Here is a 23006-nt window from a genome sequence, read left to right as displayed (position 1 = left end):
CTGTATAATGCATGATCATGTATATAAGCATATCAATTATTTCTATCAATTAAAAATATTTTAATATTTTAAAATTTCAAATTAAACAAATAAAAGACAAAAAAGAAAAAAGTATCACAGTACAAAATAATGTAATTAATGAAAACGAGGGAGCTAGAAAAACTAATCTTAGTGGAAGACAGACCCCACCACGAAGTAAACTGATCTATATATATTTGCTTCTTTATGTGTGAGACCTGGACTTGTTCAAAGTCTTCTGATAATTTTTAGAGTCACTGTAATCAACTGTGCATGTTGACTCGCGAGTCACCACTCCAAGACATAGATAATGCATGCATGCATGGTAGATGAGGCCAAGGCTTAATTTGTTTGATACCTCAACCCAATTGCAAACCAGAGAAAGGTGATTCCAAATTGATCATGTTATCGTTATTTAGAGTACTATATGCTCCCAGCTATCCATTCCAATTAAGGCTCGCCAATCTTGCATTTTCCATCGGGATTAATTATTGCATTTTGTTAGGAAAATCATTGCATCACATGAAAGGCATGTAAGATTTTTTCAAACATATATACATTGCTAATTGCTTGCTACACCTTCTACTTTATCAATACGTCTTCTGCCAGTGACAAATCATGATACAGATCTACGTGAATACAGGTCTATATATATTATTAGTAATTTACAATTTAGAGGGAATCACCGAAGAAACTTCGTGCATATGCTTTTCTAACAAATATTGATAATTATCGATATTTTACGTACCTAAAAAAAATCAATCTTTATTCTTAACGAAAGGTCAAGGAAAGTGCGCGCTAGAATCCGCGTGGAAAATGCAAAATTAAGTGTGCATTAACACATATCTATCCTTTAATTTGTAGCCAAATTTCTCATCAGCAAGCATGAATGTTGCAAAATATGGACCATTAATTGGCTATTACAATGCTAGTTAACAAAGAGAGAGAGTGTGTGATCGATGGCTAAAATTTCTGATTCAGAGGCAGCAGAGGATTTATATATGCGTGGCAAATAAAACCTTGGCTACATTTATCATCTATGCCTGCGTAATATATGTGTCTTGGAGGGGTGACTCGGGAGTCATACAAAACCTAAGAAAATGTTCTCGTATTAATTGGACACGTTCTTTTTTACACCGACATATTTTGATATTTGTTTAATATTTATCCGACATTTTTTATTTAAAATTATTTCTTTTTAGGTCGAACACTTAATTATTACATTTACACAATTAATACACTTGAATAAACATAAAACAAATACACTTAAACAAATATAAAATGTTTAAAAAGATTAATACACCTTTGATTTAAATATTTTGTTATATTTTACTCATTTTATTTTATTAGAATATCTCTATTTATCTATTTGGTGTTCTTATATCTTATATTTTAAACATCAATTAAGTTAAAATATGATATCAAAGTGTATGCTCAATGTGCATAATATTTTAAACATCAACTGTGTCCAAGTGTGGATGTTCGTGTGTTCTTGTTGGTGTCAGAGTTTGTGTTTAATGTGCACTAACACCTCACGAAAATAAGCTCAAGAGTCAACAAGGGACGAATTTTGGGTAAATTTTGTAGCACGGGAAAAATTGCCCACTTGCTTATTTTCTTCACACAAGAGAAGCGATTATTTTGTCTTTCTTCTCTGAGGAATCCTCTCTGGGTGATCGATCATAACATTTCCTCTCTTGTTTTAACAAACATAGCCTGCATGTTTATGAATGCGTATATATAAACCACTACTCTAGAGCACAAATTATAATGGCTACTATTTCTTGTAGACCACTTTCGTTTCTTTGTTGCTTGTATCTAATAATAGTAATATGTGAAGCCAGCTTCGGACCAAGTTATGAATACTCCAAATACTGTAATAACAGTAATGGAAACTACACAGCCAATTGCATCTACCACACCAACCTCGACACCCTCACTTCCAACACAGTAATCTACTGGCTGCTTCTGTTTCGTATCGCTTAGATCAAGTTCTAATGTTAGATTTGATATCTACCCCTTCTACAATGAACCTACGCCAATATCATCATTATCATACCCACCAGTCCCAGTCCCAGTCCCAGATGTACCATGCACCGTCAACACCGGTATCACTCTCCCCACAAGGTACTTTTCATTATACTACCACTACTTAATTGATAATTGTATTCAATAATTCAAGTTAAGGTACATAAACATGTTAATTTTTAATTTTTTTTAATTAATTAAAAAATTTATTTGACTCATGAATAAATAAGTTTTTTATTTAATAATTTTTACTGTTTTTAGAAACAACAGTTGAAGTTGTATTTTTTTTAAACGCCAACTTCTAGCTTCTTATATTTTGTTTCATTTTTTATCTTTCATATATTTATCTAATTTTTTAATTATCATTTTTAAATAAATCATAATTTTTTTATTATTTTACTCTTTTCTGCAACTTTAATCATTAATTTTATTATATACTTATAATTTAAAAATTTAATTTTTTAACTTTCAATTTCTAATTAATAATTTTATCGAACATAACTTCAGTCCCACAAAATTGAACCCCAAAGAAGCTCACCTCATGAATAATATATGGTTCACTTTCACAAAGCATGTTTGGATAACCATTGTATGTGACAACAATACTCCTTTAGGATGCTGAACGTATTTTTTTTGTAAGCAGGTGCAACGGGAATCCAATCATAGTTTTAGTGCATGTTTGGAAATTGAGTTTGCAAGTTTTTCAAGTGTTGTTTCTTTGAAATTGAAACAAAATTTTACTCTAAACATACTTTTGAAGAATAACAAAATATAATCACAAATTGATTTTATGTTTAAACATACTTTCAGAACATATCAATCTGAAATCTTAACTCACCCTTATTGTTACCCTCTTTGTCTTAAATTGGTTAATGTTTAAGATTTTTTCACATAAATTAAGAAAAATAAATATTTTAAGACAATAATGTTTATTAGGAGATAATTTCATTAAAATATCCTTATTAGCTTTCTTGCTGTCGATAAATATAGGATTGATACACAATATTTATTAGAGAACAAAATCAAAATAAATATCTAAATATCTCTTGAGAATATCAATAAATATATTTTTTTAATGCCAAAATGTCAATCAATTTGAGGTGAATGGAATATTAAGAAGAATTTAACTCTCATTGACACCTATTTTATCTTCTCTTAATTTCATCATTTTTCATTTATTATCATTTTAAAACTTTCTCTTTTTTCAGTAGTTATAAACATACATTTACTCTATTTTCATCTCATTTTCATTTTATCCTTCTCTTCCTTTCTCATTAAATTATTTATTACATCTATCACTTTTTGTTTTTATCTAATCTCTTTTTCCCAATATGTCCCCTCTTTCCCCTAAATTTATCCTAAAATGGAGTAGATCGAGTAGATGTTTGTGATTTTGTTATCTTTTTTTCTCATTTTTTTACTTTCACATTCTTTCTTCTTTTTATTTATTTTTTTCTCTTCACACTCATCCACACTCTGAAATGCGTTTGAACAAAACTTTTTTCAGAGTATAGGATTATTTATTTTTTTGTCAGAGTAACGACTGGGGACAATTCTGCATTCCAAACACTTTTGACTCTCATAATTTTCCTTTTATTTATTTTCTTAATTATATCACCTATATTGTGATTTCATTTTTCTTATTTCCTCTCTTCACTAGATCTTAAATACCTTCTTGGTGCCCAGTTTTTTAAGAGAAATTATAAAGAAGAGTTTTCCACCTGCCTAGGAATCTAGGATTTCAACGTTTGATGGTGAGAATTAATAAACTTCAAAGAAAAAACCGAGGAAACCGAGACTAAAATAAATAAATAAATTAAAATTAAGGGATCAAATTAACACAAAACAATTAGACTGAAATTAAAATTATATTTTAGTCTGCTAAGAGAAATCCATAGACTTCAAGAATCTCCTACGAAACATGCATGAAATATTTTGTCCTTTGTTGGCTTTAGTTTTCCTTATTCTTGTGTCAACCTTTTTTTTCTCATCAGTAATTAGTTTTGAGAATTATTGATGTTTATCATCATTAATCTTTGAAATTCTCATCGAGCAGAATATTCTGGTTTTCGCAGAAAAGGACAAGTCGTTACAAACTACAATCACCATATTTGTGCCTACTATTCTCGTTGTTGTTGTTCTGCTCATCTTTATTAGCATATATTTTAGGAGGAAGAAAGCAAGGAAAATCCTTCTATTTGGTAGGTGTAAGTATTATTTGATACTTTATATTTTAAACTAAGTCCTATATTGTCAAAATGAATTTCGAAGAGATAGGTACAAAAAAACTTTCTAAATGGACATATAATCTATCATGATTTAGAGTAATTCCATCAAATAAATAATACTAGATAGTAAATACGATAATAAGTATGTGTAATATGAAAATCTTGAATAATATTCAAAGCACCTCGGTCATCACTTGGGAAAAGGAAATCAATGGTACGGTCATTTTGTTTTGATTTCACAAATTATATCTCCTGATGCTCTTTCCATTTTGACTGCACTAATTCTAATATATATTGTTCTTTGAATCATATTTGAAAAAGATGATGAAGACAATGATGAAATTAAAACGGTTGAATCATTGCAATTCAACTTAGACACAATACAAGTTGCAACAAGTAACTTCTCTGCTTTTAATAAACTCGGAAAGGGAGGGTTTGGAATTTGTTTATCAGGTAAAATGACATTGTTTCATTCAGATATATATCACCTCTTCATCAAAACCTTTTTTTGTTAGACCTCTTCATCAAAAACAAGGTATACCACTAAATTGGACGGCAAATAATTTATTATATATCTAAGGGTAATATATTTTCTGGGCAAGCTTTCTAATGGACAAGTGATTGCTATCAAAAGATTGTCAAGCAAATCTGGCCAAGGAGACATTGGATTTAGGAATGAAGTTCTTTTACTGGCAAAGGCTTCAGCACCGAAATTTAGTTAGGCTACTTGGTTTTAGTTTGGCAGGGAGAGAAAAGCTACTTGTTTATGAATTTGTTCCTAACAAAAGCCTTGATTACTTCATATTTGGTAGCCATAGATATTAGCAAAATTAGTATTTTTTGCTGTATCACTTTAGTTCTACACTAACATAGCTCTAAAATTCATGGCTTTGACACATATATAGATCCAACAAAGAAAGCACAATTGGATTGGGAAAAGCGCTACAAAATCATTAGAGGTATTGCTCGAGGCCTTCTCTATCTTCATGAGGATTCACGATTACACATCATACATCATGATCTCAAACCAAATAATATTCTCTTAAATGAAGAAATGATTCTTAAGATAACATATTTTGGTATATATGGATTGTTGCGATCAAACACAAGAAAATACAAATAGAGTTGTCGGAACCTAGTAAATATTAGAATATGCAATAACTTGCAATGAGAGTTTAATTTGAATCAACTATCAACTATTTTTTTTTTTACATTATTACATAGTCAGATATTGATAATTTATTCAAAGAACGTTTAATTAACTGTTATAATAGTTATGATCAGTTTAAAATATTCGATGATTGAGTGATAGGCTGATAGCATAAGTTACTTTTTTACTAGTATGAAATTAAAACTAGAACATTCTTATTAAAATCAATGATCGTACATAGCAATTGAAATACTGAAATTTTATTACTGTGACCAGTCATAACATGTTATTACTATTAAGGTTGTCTATATTGGTATGTAGTGGATATATATGGCACCGGAGTATATAATGCATGGACAATTTTCAGTGAAATCAGATGTCTTCAGTTTTGGTAAACTAGTCCTAGAGATTGTAAGTGGCCAAAAAAACTATGGTAGTAGTCTTGGGGAGAATGGTGAAGTTTTGTTAAGTTTCGTAAGTCTTCCTTCTCTAAATATTATTTCGCCCTTGTAAATATTATGTGCTACTAAATATTAATGAAGAAATTTGAATTCGGTGATCTACTAACATCTAAATATTGCAATTGACCAAATTCTTGCAGGCATGGAGAAACTGGCAAGAAGGGACAATTACAAATATTATAGATCCATCATTAAACAATTATTCACAAAATGAAATGATAAGATGCATCCAAATTGGTTTACTGTGTTCAAGAAAATTTAGCCAACAGACCAACCATGACTACTGTAGCACACATGCTTAATAGCCATTCTACCACTTTCCCGGTACCTTTAAAACCTGCATTCTTTATGGATAGTGAAACTATAAACCTTCCAAACATGTTGTCACAGGAAGTTAATTCAGTGGCAACAGCAAACAAGTCGGTAAACGAGGCTTCAATTAGTGAGCTATGCCCTCGTTAGATTCTGGTCATAGGGGTGATATATATTCATTTATAATCAATGTTAATACAATATACGTTTTGGAACTTGTAATTTGTCCATGCAGTTTTGTAATCCCTTAGTCTCGACTTTTTTAATAATTTATTTGTCCATTTTAATAAGAATTTTATCTAATTTCTAGATGTCTTAATTATTTTTTTATCTATATATTTTTACTTAATTATTTTTTCTCTAAACATTAATAAAAAATAATTAAACAAATAAAAAGATAAGAAAATGATGATTTTAAAATGATAGTATAATTAATTGATAGATTTAATGTGATTAACTAAATTAATTATTTTTCTTAAAGAATATAAATTAGTTGAAATATTTTTATAATGCATATTTGTATTTATTTTATACACTAGTTTAACACTACAAAGTAGTTTGTTTATTATCACCAAATATATATGGATCAATTGACAATGGTTTTTTCAAGTTTCAAACTTGTAATAATCTTACTGAATTTGAGCATAATTGTTTTTCGTAGACTTTGTACTTATGGCCTTTTATAAAAAGAAAATTAATTTGTTTACTAGAAACCACTTTCTTTGGCCATTATTTTAGTCGCCTTAACAATAAATTGGTAAAATCTAGTATTTTTGACAGCTCAAATGTTCACATTGCCATCAGTATTAGCTTCAAAATGAGCTGAGTAATCTCTTTGAGTAGTATGTATACTTTACAATCATGCCTTAAAATTTAATCTAAATCACCCATAAAATATCTATTTGACTTAATTAATAGAATCAGATAAGGCTGATATCATTGCTGGAGCTTCAATATCTTCTTCCAGTTCCAACACTAAAAAGCCAAGATTGGTATCTTGGATTCCATGGAAGGCAAAGTAAAAACTAATGTGAATCTGATTCACTAGTAGCATTAATATTAAACCTAGTGAATGCTGATTATAACAGTACTGTCACCCTTAAACCTAGAAGATTTGCACTCTCAAAGATAGGAATTGGAATCTGCGGTTGCAACATTTATTCAGAGAAGCAAATCAATGGGCTGATTGGTTGGCTCGTCATGGATTTTCTTTATCCGAGTGCTTGAGTACTATCCTTTCTTCCCCTCTGGCTTTGAAACCTCTTCCTCTAGCTGATGATTGTTCCTTATTTTCTTACTGATAAAAAAACTAGTCAATGTATTGTAAATGGTAAGCTTTTAAACTATTATAGGGAATGAATTTCTAGTTCATTCCAAAGAGCTCTTTCTAGCCGTAGAGAATACTAAGGTTTATGATACTTTTAAAGAATTTGCACTAAATGAATGAAAACGGGTAAAAAGCAATAAAGAAGGAAATAAATGAAAGATAAAAAACTAATAAAAGAATATTATATTTTTGGATCGTGTCTTCTACAATCTAATAAGTCTTATATATAATCGTTCTTCCAATGATTACATTAGCCGTGGCACTAACTAATTAAAATCTCTAAAATCTAAGAAATCACGGCTAACATGATGCTAACTACTTCCTTGGTCTCCAAGCTGTTCTCCAAGTCTGCCAATAGAGTTCACGTTCTACTCTTAATAACTTCCTTCATCAGTTTTACCAAATTATCCCAAATCAGTTTTGTCAGCATAGTTGGCTAGTTCACTTTAATCATATCTAATGGGTGATCTTATTTTCACTTTTTAGGTATATCATCAAATATATATATAATAAATGGACTGAGTAAATCAATGGAATATTTTTATTATAAATTACTGTTTAATTTTGTGAATTTTTCAACTTTTTCAAATGCTCCCCTTGAGCGTTTCCAAATGCTACCATTAAATATAATTAAGTTAAAGCTACTTATAAAATAAGTTAGAAACTATTAAAATAAACTAGCATATCAAATTAACCAATTTAAGTAAGCCAATCTAGATTATAAGCTCCCAAAGTGGCTTGCTAAACATGCTCAGTATGTAGGTGATAGAGATAAACCAGTATTTTACGCATGATAAAATTTTATTTTATATAATTTAAATTTATAATATAAATAAATAACTTTTAATATATAAATTGCATGTTAGATTTATGATTAACAATTTATATTGTGATAGGTTGTTTTTAACTATTGGTAATTTATTTTATAAAAAATATTTAAATTTAATTTAAAAATAAAGGTAAAAATAATAAATCAAAAGAGATAAGGGGTTAAGAAAAATTTCTAAAAACACTAATTGGAAAAAACCCCAAAAATCTCAATGAAGATAACAATTTTAATTTTAACAGAAGATTACATGTATGGTACTTTCAAAAGGTAAATTTGGACTGAAAATGGAGTATTTGTTAACTCTTATGCATATCATATCTTGTCCTCAACTAATTTAGCAGAATTATATTTAAAGTGGATAAAATAATTTCAAATCTTTTTTATATATGTAATATTTTTTTCATTCATATTATTCAGATTCTTAGATCTTGTTTAAGGAAATTAAATTTAGTAGTATATATTTGGACCGATATTGATTTATTGGTTATCATATATTAATTATTTTTTATCTTAATCTTTCAATTTATTAGCAAAAATGAATTCTAACTAATTTGAAGTTCAACCCAAAAAAAAAAGTCTCAAAAGAATTTTGATAATAGATTGTCACTTGGAAAACTAAGATAAAAAGTTTCTCAATGGATAGCATGGGCATTCAAAAGTATATTCTTCCGAAACTCTACTTATGAGCCTTAGAAGCTAGCATCACCTATGATTAATTATCATCATATCATCAAAGAAAAAGTTGGGATATTACCCTAAAAAAAGTTGGGCGGCTATCTAGTTAGCTAGCTACTCACCACCACGACCACTAAAATTGCTCGACAGAAATAGAATCACGTATCAATGTCAAAAACTCAAAACAATAATCTAAAAAGGAAGAAAAGGTCTGTGATTATAAGCTACAGATTGATATACGTTAGCAGCAAGTACGTGCATTTGCATGGTGGGACCAATGAAAATGGTATCTGAGATTAATGATTTTCTTTTGGTAATTAAAATATAGATAATTAGGATGTGTACTCTAAATCATCTACATTTTAAAATACTTATATAAAATTGAAGTGATTTAGTTGTTATATATAGCGAACTTGGTCTGGTCTGTGTTTCTACTTTTCAGTTTAGGCTGAGTATTCTTACCCTTACTTGATGATAAGTCCACAATGCCAAGATCTTAACCGGCCCAAAAGAAAATATGGCCCAAAAAGGACCTGGAAGCCCCGTATACAAACTCATGTGAATGGGCTAAACAACGGTTTAACAAATAACTTTAAAATAAACATTTTTTATATAAATATTTTTTTAAAAAATAGATAGGATTTACATCTTAAAATAAATAAAAATTATTTTTTAAACTGCAATATTTTAAATAAACAAAAAAAACAGAAACTTATTTATTTTATTAAAATAAACATTTATTTCAATAGATTTAAACAAACTGATTCATTATTAGATAAGGATATATAAATAATTTTTGACTTAAATTAGGGTAGAAATAAGTCAAGTCAAGTTAAACTTTACTAGGCTTGAGCTCGACTTGAGTTGAATACTCAAGGCTTGAGCTTGGCTCATTACCTGTCATAACCTTTTTTAAAGGATCAACTCGACTTACATAAAAGTTTGGTTTGACTTATGAGCCTATTTAAAACTTGTTTAAAGATGTCTTTGACTAATTAATTATTTTAAAACCCAGTGAAATACTAACTAAAAAAGAAACTTATAAAATTTCGTATAAGTAATGCACAAATTCAAAAATAATTGATAAATAAAATTATATTGAATTCAAGTTGTTAAAACACAAAGTATAACAAAAGAAAATGAAAAAAAAAGCATAATATTAACAAATGTATGAATTAGAGATAATTTATACTAATATAGCCAAATAAAAATATTTAAATTATCTGAAAATATCTTTACAAAACATTATTTTATTTAAAAGTATTAATCTGGTTGCATTATCCTTTTAACATGAATTTTTTTCTTTTTAAAAATTTTTCACATGCAAGTAAACTTTCTAAGCACTTAATGCCACATCTTATTCATAATGTCATAAAAATGGTATAGATAATAATAATAATAATAATAATAATAATAATAATAATAATAATAATAATAATTATTATTATTATTATTATTATTATTATTATTATTATTACTTAAACAAACCGGCTTATCAAGTTTAACAAGTCTTTTTATAGTTTGACTTTGATCTTTTTATCTAAAAAGACTTTCTAAAAAAATTGAGTTTAACCTTTATACTAAACAAGTCAAGTCGAATCAAAGGTCCTTGACAAGCAGTTCAGCTCATTTTCATCCCTAACTTAAATAATATTTTAATTCTCTATTTTATCAAATTTGAAAAAATAAATGTGGGTGTTTTTGGTTCTTATAAGTTGGTATTTTTTCATTAATTTTTTATTTCAATAAGTTCATCCTTTTTTGTTTTAGTTCATGTATATTTATGTTTTTTAATTCTAATTTCTGTCAGATATTTTATTTATTTTTAATTTTTATATGTTTATGTTTTTTTAATTTTGATAGCTAATGTGAAGTTAAGAAGATTATAAATAATAAAAAAAATTAAAATCTTAAAGGGATTGAAATAAAAAAAATATAAACTTATACAGACTAAAAATAAATAAATAAAACTTACAAAAATCAAAATTAAAAAAAATCCAACTTACATAAACTAAAATTAAAAAAAAAATAAACGTACATATATCAATAATAAAAAAATTATAAATAAAACATATTTAATTCTATGTATTTACTTAACTCATAGTAACTCTTTCGATTAGATAACTCATTGTACAACATATTTTCTTATAATTAACGAATAAAAGGATTTCCATAACTTAAAAATTTTGACAGTTTCAAAGCAGTCTTATATTTAGTTATAACAGAAAAATCAGAATGCAATATAAAAATTGAATACCTCTCATGCATCTATGGGCTCATGCTCGTTGAGATAACCATGGCCATGGCGGCGTCCGGCGGCCATTCTAAAATATACGGCACCAGCCGCCGCAGCCGCCAAATTTGTAAAAACCCGCAACTGTCACATAGAGCTTCAACCGTGGGACCCACATATTAGAAAACTACCACTCTCACGTGCGAAATTACACACGCGAAAGTTCTCCCACGCGCTCACGCGCCACCCTGTGTGCGTAGGAAGCTATAGGGAAAACAGAAGTATCTTATAAAATACTAGTGTACTGTATACTATACTGTACTCTACGACACTGAAAAAAGTGATAATGACACTACTAGCATTCTGGCACCGCCCACTGGGCCCACCAGACGTGGCATTCTCAAATTTCTATTTATTGCTGCTTGCACACTGTTTAGAAATTATCATCCAATTTTCTCAAAAATAAAAATAGTTGTATTCTACCTTTTCTATAATTAAAAAATTATTCTTCTGTTTATCCTGCAGAATGATAAATTAAATGGAAAATGTTGCATGAATTTATTTAATAAGATAATGGTATATATATATATATATATATATATATATATAAGTGTAAAACATTTGAGTAAATGATTATCATCAAATATAATTAAGTTTTAATTTTTTTTTCTTTCTCCTTTAATAATTTGTTTTAAGCACAGAACAATTTGGTAATTACATGTTGTGAGACCCATCAAAGACAGAATTATCAGAAGAAATAAATTTGCTAATAATTGGATAATATAAACCCTACAATGAGTTGACATATTACTCATCGCATTCGAATTTCAAACGCTACTCATTACATTTCAAATTAACTTTTGTTGGTTTACTTTTGGTATGAAAATAACATTGGTATATATGTTTGTTTATTTATCAATTACGCATTGAATAAGATTCCACTACTCTTCGTAATTTGAAAGCAGGTTTCGTGTTCTAAATGTATCCAACTACTTGTTATTTTCTTATTAATAATATTTCGATAACACTAAGCACTTTTGGTTTTTGATGAAGCTATGAATAATATATTTTATATTTCCTTCTATTGAAATGAGTTAGGTGGATTGTAACTCAAAAGGATGCTGTTTAACTAAATAAAAAATATTAAAATTATTTATTATATTAAAGATATAAAAGCTATATATATTTAATACCATTTCTTATAACTAATTTTCTCAGAATACTTGTATATAAAATACAATGAATTATTCAAAAGTTAAATTTGTTAATTTTTAAAATTATTTTTTTAACTAAACAAAGCTCAAATTTATTATGATAAACATATGGTATAATCTCCGAGTATATGTAACAATCAGCATTTGGAATATATATATATATATATATATATATATATATATATATATATATATATATATATATATATATATATATATATCACACTGGTTAATGTTCAGAATGTTGTCTAGACTTCAAATTTGTGACGGTTAACATGCCAACATTATGTCCTAACACAAATATGTTAGCAATATTATAATATTTATTTAGTTTTTTCTCTTTTGATTGACGGTTTGACTCATGTGATACAACTCAAACATGCAAAATAAGAATATTCATAGGGGGAATGCAGTATCTACCTAATCACCCAACATGATACTACATTGGCCATTTGAAAATTTAAGGGCGAAATAAAATATGTGGGCAATTTGATCATTTAGTCCAGTATGACATTATGGTTATTAAAGTAATGCCATGCGTGGTTATAAAAAAGTTACAAAGCAGCATGATACTATATCTTATACTATGCACATGATAAACAAAGTATTTGCTTTGATTTTGTTTTATATGTACTTTGACAACAAATTACAATTTGTGGATAATATTGTATTTGATTTGCATGTAGTATAATGTACTATTTTTTTATTTGCTAATATATGCGACCTAAATACCCATTAAATTAATGAAATGGAATAATGTAGGCCCGGCACTAATAAATATAGTTTGCCAGTCATTTGTTTTAAACGAATTGAACTAACCAAAACTATGTGATGAAATCATGGAACATGCTTACTTTAATATAGCTAGTGCTCTAGAATTTACATTATTTTATTACCCGAAAGTGATATAACATCATATATATATATATATATAATATGTATTTTCTTTTGGGTTATTTTAATTAATTTTCTTGTTAAGTGATAGTTTACATTGTGTAGTACATTAAAAGTTAAGGGAATAGATTTTAATTTTTTGATAGGCAAAAATTTTATTAAAATGGGGAAGAAAAATTGTTGGGGCTACCCGAACCAAGTATTTTCACTAACGACAGGGGTTGAATATTGTGGACAAAGATTTTGGATTTCCCTCTCAACCTTGTCAAATTCACCTTCTTTCTCTTCACATCTAGATCATTCTTTGAACAATTACTAATCGAAATGATTTCTCTCCTTTTCCATCAATGAAGTGAAAAATGATTTGCATTGTAGCATTGGCCACACACTTGTCTTTGGAAGGCATTAAAAAGAGCATATATATGCAATGGGATTGACAATTGCCTAATCCTTAATTTGCGTCTTGTGCCATAGGACTTCACGGGTATCAAATTTCCTTTCTTATTTTCTTGTTTCTATCTTCTTCAATTCCTTTTGATTAGAAATAAAAAAACATTACTTTATTTTTCAGTTAAAAAAGATAGATAAAAAGTAAGAAAAGAAAGAAGTTAATTTGAATTAAGTGAACTAAAGAAGCAGGGCCCATTTTCATTGAGAAGTTACAAAGTTCTTTATATTCATGAGAAAATATATATATTTTTTATCTTGACCGAAAATTTAACATAATTATATATTTAAAATTAAAATTTGGCAATACTTTGTTAAGTAGATATAATCCTTAGTTGATCTACATGCTTAATAGTAAAAAATGTTATAATATGAATTATGTAATAAAAAGAGATAATAAAAATCTCATATGAATAATAAACTTAATTAAATATATAGTAACTATATTTTTTATGCTATTATTTAGGATTAAATTATCTTATATAATAAGCTTATTAATTTTATTATACCTTTTTTCAAAAATCATATATCAAATTCACAATATATTAGAATTAAATTCATACCCTACCCTCTCTGCCCCTTGGGGTGCGGTATGTATTTTTGGAATAATGACGCAATACCAATTCTTATCTTATCCCTTTCTTGGACACTTTTGACCTCATTTTGTATTTGTTGATGCGTTTGGAATAAGCTGTCACCTTTTCATATAGTGTAGGTAAATATAAACTATTTTTTTCGGAGGAAAATATAAACTATAATAAACTAATAACTTTTCTGTACGTTGTACAATTTTTTAAAATTTTAATAAAAAATATAAATAAGAATTAAATAGGTTGTTAGATATTTTATTATTAATGGTTAACATTCTACTATTTTAAATAGAAATAAATTGAAGAAATAATACTTTTAAAATATATAAAATTATAGAACTAAATTATTTAAATACAGATTAATTATCTTACTTTACAATTCCAATTTGATACTCAAGCCCCCTTTTGTTTATCATTATTTTTTTTAATTTGTTAAATAAAACACATTTGGCTAAACTCGACCCTACTCACTACTTTAATAAAGTATTTTTTTAGGAATGAGAATGAATTTTGTTAGTTTAATTAACACTAGCATCTTATATACATCGTCGTCACAACAATGATTCCAAAATTTTCCTTTTTTTTAGAGAATTCGAAAATTTTCCTAATTAAGCCGTAATTTACTTCCATCTCGTGTAACTATTGTTGAGTTTTATAAGTCATTACCAACATTAATTTACTTATACACAAAAGAAACATTATTCATTATAAATTAAAACTATTTGTTGGATAAAGTGTTACTTAGTTTTTAATTTTAACTGTAAAAAAAATTGTGAATAAAAGGGATAAAAGCTTTATAATCTCCAAAATGATGCAACCAAACTTGCGAAAATGAACATTACTACATCATTTATCACCATTGAAAAGAGTCAGGAACCTTTTCTCAAGCTAAGAACCAATCTTTGTTTGGCTTCAATTCACTCTTAAGAGATACAACTTTTTCAAGGTCCTTTCCAATAGTTCCTCCAAATCTTGATTGACTAAAGATTCCCGAAACAACTTTCTCCTACGTTCAATTCATGAAGCCAATGGGAGGAAGGTTCCATGTGATAGAAAAAGCTAGAGAATTATATATAGTAGGTGTTTTGTAAAATATATGAATTTAATAAAAAATACACTTGTCTTTAAATTATGTGATACTCTTTTCAAAATCATCTATAATAAATTAAATAAATTATATGTGCATGTGTGTTTGTTTAGTTTTTTTTATTAATGTTCTAAAAATATATTTTTGTTGAAATAAAAGTACAAAATGAATTGTTTTATAAATAAATGTTACTCTGAAAAGAGAAGACTTAATTAGAACGCATGCTTTAATAAATTGTCTCACCCTTGGGTATTAGTATTGGAACTGGCCCTTAATTATAGCATAAAACATGAAATTAATGTGGGAGATATTAACCTAAATATTTTACATAATTAGTTTATGATTAGATCTTATAAATATGTTATTAAGTTCAATTTTAGTGTTATCTCAATAAAAAAAAGTTCAATTTTAGTGACTAACATGAAAAATACTCGGTTGGAAAATATGAAGCTTATTTTGGTGATCTTTATATTTTAAAGTGATTAATCTCTTTGGCAAGAAGAAACTTATGGATAGTGTTTGATGTGAAGGAAATAATATTAAATAAAAAATTTCATGTTTTGTAAAAGAAAATATTTTCTAGGTATTCTTAAGTATATTGTTTTTTACTGAAAGGTATTATTAAGAATGTTATACCTACATAAATAGGAATAAAACTCTCATCCTTCCAAAAAAACAAAAAAGAATAAAACTCTCATATATAACTTGTAAAGTTATTAAATTATCCTTGATTGTTTCTAATTCCACTACTATTAATATAACTTGTAAATTTATCATTATTATTAAGATTGTTGATATCATACCCTCTATTTTTGCTATTACTATTTCTACCATTGTCATGCACTATTATCATTTGCTTTTATTATTGTTGAAACGCCTATTATTTGAATTTGGTAAAATCAATATATTGATAGTAAACTTTTAATTCTTTTAAGTATTTAACTTAGTTGTCCAGGATTGAAATTAGAAACCTTTGGTTAATCTAGAACAACCTCAAGTTAATTAATCTACACATTATTATAAATGATAAAAAATTTCATTGAATAACTAATATAACTACACATCCAAAATTTAAACTAGAGACATTTTGTTAATCTTAAATAACCTTATATCAATTAGTTAACCTACATGTTTGAATGATATCGAAATCAATATTTTTCATCATCAACATTAATCATATTAATGCAATTAAAATCATCAACATTAATCATATTAATGCAATTAAAACAATCACTATTGTCACCTTATATCGTTTTTACTCTAATAATTAATTATTTAATTCTTTATGTCAATTCAGAGAATTTTTTTAAATATTATATTTTAAAAGAAATATTTTATTTAACTAAACACGACAATCCAACTTGCTAGAAAACAATCATATTGAAACAACTAAGTAATTACTAAACTTTATTCATAAAATTTCCTAAAAGTTCTATAGGTAAAAAATGTCATAATTCTTCGGGTCAATCATCACCTAAGTACAAAATGAGAGACGTTAAAGGGAAACGTTGTACATCCAAGTATTTACCTAAAGAAAACAAAAATTTCTGTTATTTTGAAAGTATAGATGTATATTTTATACAAATCACAAGTATCTGTTTTCATAAGTAAGCTTGTTTGAGAAAATAAGATTACTCTAAGCTACAAAATTCTTTGTCCATGTATTTCATGTAATTATACATTTAAAATTCAAACTCAAATCTATTAAGTAAATTGGATTAGCTCTCCACTAATTAATTTACACGCGCTTCGCGTGGCTTTTTGCTGAGAGTGTCAGAGAGTGATATATGTTTTGTTGACAGTTTCATGCGTAGAGGGGCTCACTCTGTTTCTCATGTCATGGCCTATAACCCTCCACTTGTTACCATTACATTACACTACTTACTCCTACATTATTTTCTGTAAATATTATTACATAGTACTACTTGATGGTTTCCTCTCTCTCTCTCTCTCTCTCTCTCTCTAGCTTTTTCTTTTCTCTCTCCTATTCTGCAAACCTTGTTTTGTTTCGGATTTTCCGGTATTAAAATGTGTCCAACTCCTCACTCTCTATCTTTTTCAACATAAGTGCATTATTCGATTTCCTATTGCACTCTCTCATCTCACATCTCATTCTAGCTAACATCCCCTTTTCTTCTTCTCACTTCTCTCCAAGTTTTTTTTTCTTCACATTTCTCTGTCTGTCTTTGATCTGCACACACAACATCCCTCTAAAACATTGAGGGATAAAATAAAAAACATGAAGGTATGATTCCCACTTTCTACTTCTGTTCTCTCTTTATCCTTTTCAGCAAAGGATAATTCATAATATATAATTTATAACTCATAATTCACTTCTGAACTTTGCCTCCAGAACCTTGATTCACTTTTGATTCTCCTTGAACTTTATGCTTTCCTTTTTTCTTCTTCTTGTGTTTCAATATAAAGATCTGGGTTATGTGTCTGAAATGAATATGGGTATATTCTCCATCAGACTCATGGTTGTGTATTTAATTGAACATATGGGGTATGTGTTGTGAATTTAATTTCCATAAAAAGGTGTCAAGTGTGTCACTTTTAATTGGATGATTCAGATTTGATGGGTTATTCTTATTCTATCAATATTCTTTGGTATCATAAGGTTATTATTATTTGAATCTGGGACTAATGAACCACTCACTGATTCAATTTTTTTGTTTGCAGAAATTTGTACTCAGGTTAGATTTGCCAGATGACAAGGCAAAGCAGAAGGCCCTGAAAACAGTTTCAACACTTTCAGGTGCCAAATCATTGTTCACCCTTTTTCTTTCTAAATATTCTATGATATCTAAATTTCTGGTTTGGGAATGCCCAAATCTGGAGAATGTCACCAAATTTTAAGATCTGGTGAAGAAGAGTGATAGTTAACCTGATTGCTGACGCAACCTCCAATCATTGTCACGTGACATTGGAGCAGAGATCTATATATATAGTTATTTTCACGAGTTTAATTTAATTATTTTTGTCCAGTAAAATATTTTAGCACTATTTTTTAAATCATATTATATAATCTTATAATCTTATTGCAGAATTACAATTTTTTTAATAGTTATCATGATTGTGATATTCAAACTTGTTGAATGTGTTTCGTACATGATGATGTGATAAGAGTATAAAAAAATTACTCTCAAAATGAGTGAATACAATGTTATTGTAATTATTATATTAGATGCAACCATATTAAATATTTGGGCCATTTTGTTACAGAGTACTATGTCGTGTCTTTGTTTAGGGATGAAGACATACCAAATGCGTTATAATTAATTATGATATTTTCTAATTTTTTATTCTATAATAATTGACAGCCATCCAATATATTAGTTAGCATGTCATGAAATTCTTTTTGTGGTTAGGTTAAAATATTTTGAATTGGGTTTTCGTGTTGTGGAAGGGTTGTGGTTGGTTGCACTCTTTCATATAACCAAGAGTATAGGAATTTTATGGTGTCTCTTATTAGTGGTACCTATAAATTTTTTTTATTATTTACTAAACAAAATATTTTTTGCGTGGGCTTAGATTAACTTGAAAATTTATTAGAAAATACGTGTGGATGTGTTTAAAAATAATTAAAGGACAAGAGTCACAAGACCCATTATATATATAAAAAATTCAAGATCCAAATGTTCTTCTTAAACTTTTAATTTTTATTTAATCGGCAAATAATATATATATATATATATATATATATATATATATATATATATTATAGAAGGAGTACCAGAATTATTTGAAGGAAAAGTTTAAAGCTCAAATAAAAAGTTACTGAATTCTTAAACATATAGTTAGAGATTCTTTGTTGTTATTGAATAATAGTTAGTTAGAGGTTTAATCTTCATGATTGTATGTATGAAAAAAGATATGTAGTGAGACTTTCGGTTCTATGAATAAATTTTTATACTTTGAAGGATTAGTCTTTTAGTCTTACTCAAAAGATATCTTAAATTGAAAAAAAAGTGATTATTTATCATGCACACACTATAATTACATTAAATAAAATATTATTCAATTCTTGGACAAGATAGTTCTTATTTGACTTGTTCTGATTAATTGGATTGGCTTGATCCACATTTGAAGTTTTGGATCATTTGTCCTAAGGCATTGTGTTGTTTTTCATTTGAATTTCCTTATTCTAAGGCAAAGAACTCCTAACAATAATCAAACTGTGCAACAATGTAGGGATTGATGCCATCTCTATGGATATGAAGGAGAAGAAACTAACAGTGATAGGAACAGTTGATCCAGTGAATGTGGTGAGCAAACTCCGCAAGTACTGGCAGACAGACATAGTCTCAGTAGGTCCAGCAAAGGAGCCTGAGAAGAAAGAGGAGCCAAAGAAGGAAGAGCCAAAGAAGGAGGAAGAGAAGAAAGAGGAGCCAAAGAAGGAGGGTGAAGCCAAAAAGGAAGAGGAGAAAAAGGAAGAGCCTAAGAAAGAAGAAGAGAAGAAAGAAGAGACAAAGAAAGAAGAAGAGAAGAAAGAAGAGGAGAAGAAGAAAGAGGCACCTCCCCCACCCCCAGACCCAGTTTTAGAGCTGGTCAAGGCTTATAGGGCTTATAACCCCCACATGACCACATACTATTATGTTCAAAGCATGGAAGAGAATCCCAATGCTTGTGTCATTTGTTAAAATACCAAGCTGTGGAAGAAAGACATATAAATATATATATCAAACTTTCTCTACTTGCAAATGGAATCAATTAATCAAGCCAATTCTCTTTCATGAATCATAGGAGTTCATAATATCAAGAGAAGATAGAAAGAAATTAAACAAACTCCTTTGTATATATTTTGGTGGTGGTGGTGTCTCCTTTAGTTTTGTTTTGGGACATTAGCAATGTGTAGAGAGAAGGAATAAAATTTTGGGGGATTTGTTTTGACAATGATCACAAATGTAATCATATACTATTATGTTAATTTCCCTTTTTAAGCTCCTGCCTGCATGTATATAAACTAGTGGAATCAGCAATTAGTAATTTTGTACGCTGCTGATGTCAACAAGAATTTATGTGGAGAAAAGAAGAGATTGAAAACGCAAAGCATATGATATCATAATGGTCAAAATGGTGCTAGAAGTCTCAATCTCTTATCACATTCACCGCCACATGATGTCATAAAGAAAAATGTTTCTTTTTCTTTTATTCCGTGGTATTGTCATGTCCTTTGTCATGTGGGACACGGTGGCTGAAAAGCAAGGTGTACCCCATCACGTAGTTGAGATTTGAGGGTGGGACACGAATTTTCCCTCCCCTTTTCAGAGCCCTGCATTTGTGTTGCAAATGCAACTTGTTCAAAAGTGAGTTACACATAGCCACTCACACGATTCTATGGTCCCTTTGCTTCATTTCTACATCCAATGATCTAAAAAGAATAATTCCCTATCATATGGTTGACGGGTAATTATATTTCTTAAATATGTTATTAGAGGTTGGATTTATATATATATATATATATATATATATATATATATATTAAAATATTAACTTCTTAAATAAATTTTTTAATTTTAAGAAATTAGTGTCTAACTCTAATTTATGAGAAGCTAAAAATAATATTGAATGATTGAAGTTTCAAGGTCCCCATATAACCATGTTGCAAATGGTCGGTCGAAGTTATTATTATCATCATCAATCTTTACATCGTAGGCTTCGAGTGCTATTGTGCATCACACCATCTATCTTGTGGGGAAGCAGGTAGTCTATGGTGTTTTCTGCTCATAGAATCATGGTTTGTTTGATTATTTTAAAGGTGTGCTTCATGCCTATCTAGTATATCTATTTGCTTGTTTTTTAATATATTTACTTAGTGGTGTACAATTAAAGTAATCCCCTAAGGCCCTTAATCTCAATTCCTTTTTGTTTTTTCTTCCTTCCAAAAGACAGAACAACCTAAGCTACCCCCGTAACTTTTTTAGGTGGCATGTCATTTTTGCTTTTGTATTCATCCTCAATCCACATGGAGACTGTTTGTACTTGTACATTGCAAAGCAAAGGCACGCTAGATTGTGATTAACTACTTGTAAATAATGCTGTGCAGATTCCGATTTTGTATTTAGCATTTGAACTTTGTCTACAGCTTACACATGTATGTTGTCCCTCTTAAAATATTCTGCCTACAATACAACAGATCCTTTGGTATAGTATTACTTTAAAGCTAGAGTCCGATTTAATTTATTTTCACCTATGGTTTTAAGCATGATGAAGGAAAATTTAATGGTCAAATAAATCAAAATAAGGGGAATATAACCTCTAAAAAAAAATAAGAGTGTGTTTGTTTCACAAAATAAAAACTTATTTCTAGAAATATGGACTTGGGAATGTAGTATTTCCATGTTTGTTCGGAGTTTTAATTTAAAAAAGGATATTCCTGGGTATGCCATTCTAGCAAAAATGACTACAACATGATTTGTTTCTTTTTTATTCCTATGAAGAGGGGTGGATAAGTTGTATTCCTATGAGAATGTAAAGTTATTTTTTTAACCCACTTATAACTTTCATTTTAACTCATTTTTTATTTCAATTATTTTAAATTTCAAAAACATTCTCAGGAATGAACAAACAAAAAGAATCAACAAAAAGAAAAAGAATGAACAAAAAAGAAGATTGCCTCTACCAAAACCTTGGTAAAAAAAAGGACATACTAAAATGCCTGGTTTCCAATTTCAACAGCCTTGAATGCCTTAGGCAGAATTCCAACCGTTAAGTACGACAATTATTCAATTCCACATCATTATGATCTGTATGGGAATGACTAGATGAGATGGTCGGTGAGTTGATGATTAATCTTCGTCATCTTTGTCATTCATTCCAATAATGTAAACACAAAGTCAAGGGGGGTGGTGAGTGGGAAAGGAATGAACAGATTCACAGGTTAATGCAGGATATAGCCAACAGTTACAACTTAGGCAAAAGTAAATGTTACTAGTAAAAAATAAGTAAATTACTGATTACATTTCTGTTGCTCAAAAAGAAAAATACTCATGGAACATGTTCTGTAATGAATTAACAATATTCCATTACTTGAACATGTTTTGTAGTGAAATATACCTCATGAAAGAGTTAAGTCTATGTGTGAATGTTTGTCACTCTCAGAATTATCACTCATGCATGATTATGAAAGATCCTTATGATTTAAACTAAAAAAACAATTTCATTATTGGAACATAAAAGATCTTAATACCATATGTGATATCACGTATAATTATCTCTACCTATCCTTTATCTTCTACTTTTTTTTTATATAAATATCTCAAAATCTCTAAGAGAAACAACATTTTAGTTGTTGTTCTCTAATTAATAAATGTTATCATAAATTAAAAGTTAATGATGATAATAGTAAAAGTGGATTATGATTTCAAGGGAACTTTATCTATAATTTTAAGAGTTTAAATTCTGAAATCATCAATACAGGGATAGACTGGACTAAAGAAAAAAAAAAGGATAGACTTTAGAGCCACCACTTTCGACCCAAGAATTAATCTCACGGCTATTATTACGAGGA

The 23006-nt window shown here is 28.4% G+C and overlaps 2 protein-coding genes across 4 annotated transcripts; both read left to right on the top strand.

The window, feature by feature from the left end:
• The first annotated feature begins 1371 nt into the window (after positions 1-1371).
• LOC114395396 (putative receptor-like protein kinase At4g00960) lies at positions 1372-6242 on the top strand. 3 transcript variants are annotated; one of them, XM_028357169.1, is made up of 6 exons: positions 1380-2145; positions 4103-4247; positions 4596-4727; positions 5180-5233; positions 5792-5898; positions 6026-6242. In XM_028357169.1, exons 1-6 carry the CDS (start codon positions 2110-2112, stop codon positions 6185-6187), a joined length of 636 nt encoding a protein of 211 aa, XP_028212970.1. In that variant the 5' UTR covers positions 1380-2109; the 3' UTR covers positions 6188-6242. The 3 variants fall into 3 exon arrangements, with proteins under 3 accessions (XP_028212972.1, XP_028212970.1, XP_028212971.1); XM_028357171.1 differs by lacking the exon at positions 5792-5898 and having other exon boundaries at positions 1372-2145; XM_028357170.1 differs by lacking the exon at positions 4596-4727 and having other exon boundaries at positions 1384-2145.
• Positions 6243-17444: 11202 nt separating this feature from the next.
• Positions 17445-20478, top strand: LOC114397678 (heavy metal-associated isoprenylated plant protein 39-like). The gene is made up of 3 exons (XM_028359850.1): positions 17445-17738; positions 18176-18251; positions 19688-20478. Exons 1-3 carry the CDS (start codon positions 17733-17735, stop codon positions 20134-20136), a joined length of 531 nt encoding a protein of 176 aa, XP_028215651.1. The 5' UTR covers positions 17445-17732; the 3' UTR covers positions 20137-20478.
• The last annotated feature ends 2528 nt before the right edge of the window (positions 20479-23006 follow it).

The sequence above is a fragment of the Glycine soja genome, chromosome 18 (genome assembly GCF_004193775.1).
Source record: "Glycine soja cultivar W05 chromosome 18, ASM419377v2, whole genome shotgun sequence".
NCBI classification, from domain to species: Eukaryota; Viridiplantae; Streptophyta; class Magnoliopsida; order Fabales; family Fabaceae; genus Glycine; species Glycine soja.
The sequence above is the reverse complement of the archived record's forward strand: the minus strand, read 5'-3'. Positions and strand labels throughout refer to the sequence as shown.

What these genes read in the sequence shown, in the direction of transcription:
- LOC114397678 (XM_028359850.1), top strand. An exon ending in AACAGTTTCAACACTTTCAG is followed by an intron (nt 18,252 to 19,687) that starts GTGCCAAATCAT and finishes GCAACAATGTAG; the next exon opens with GGATTGATGCCATCTCTATG.
- LOC114395396 (XM_028357169.1), top strand. Translation starts at nt 2,110, where the DNA reads ATGCACCGTCAACACCGGTATCACTCTCCCCACAAG. An exon ending in AAGGAAAATCCTTCTATTTG is followed by an intron (nt 4,248 to 4,595) that starts GTAGGTGTAAGT and finishes TATTTGAAAAAG; the next exon opens with ATGATGAAGACAATGATGAA. An exon ending in GTGAAGTTTTGTTAAGTTTC is followed by an intron (nt 5,899 to 6,025) that starts GTAAGTCTTCCT and finishes AAATTCTTGCAG; the next exon opens with GCATGGAGAAACTGGCAAGA.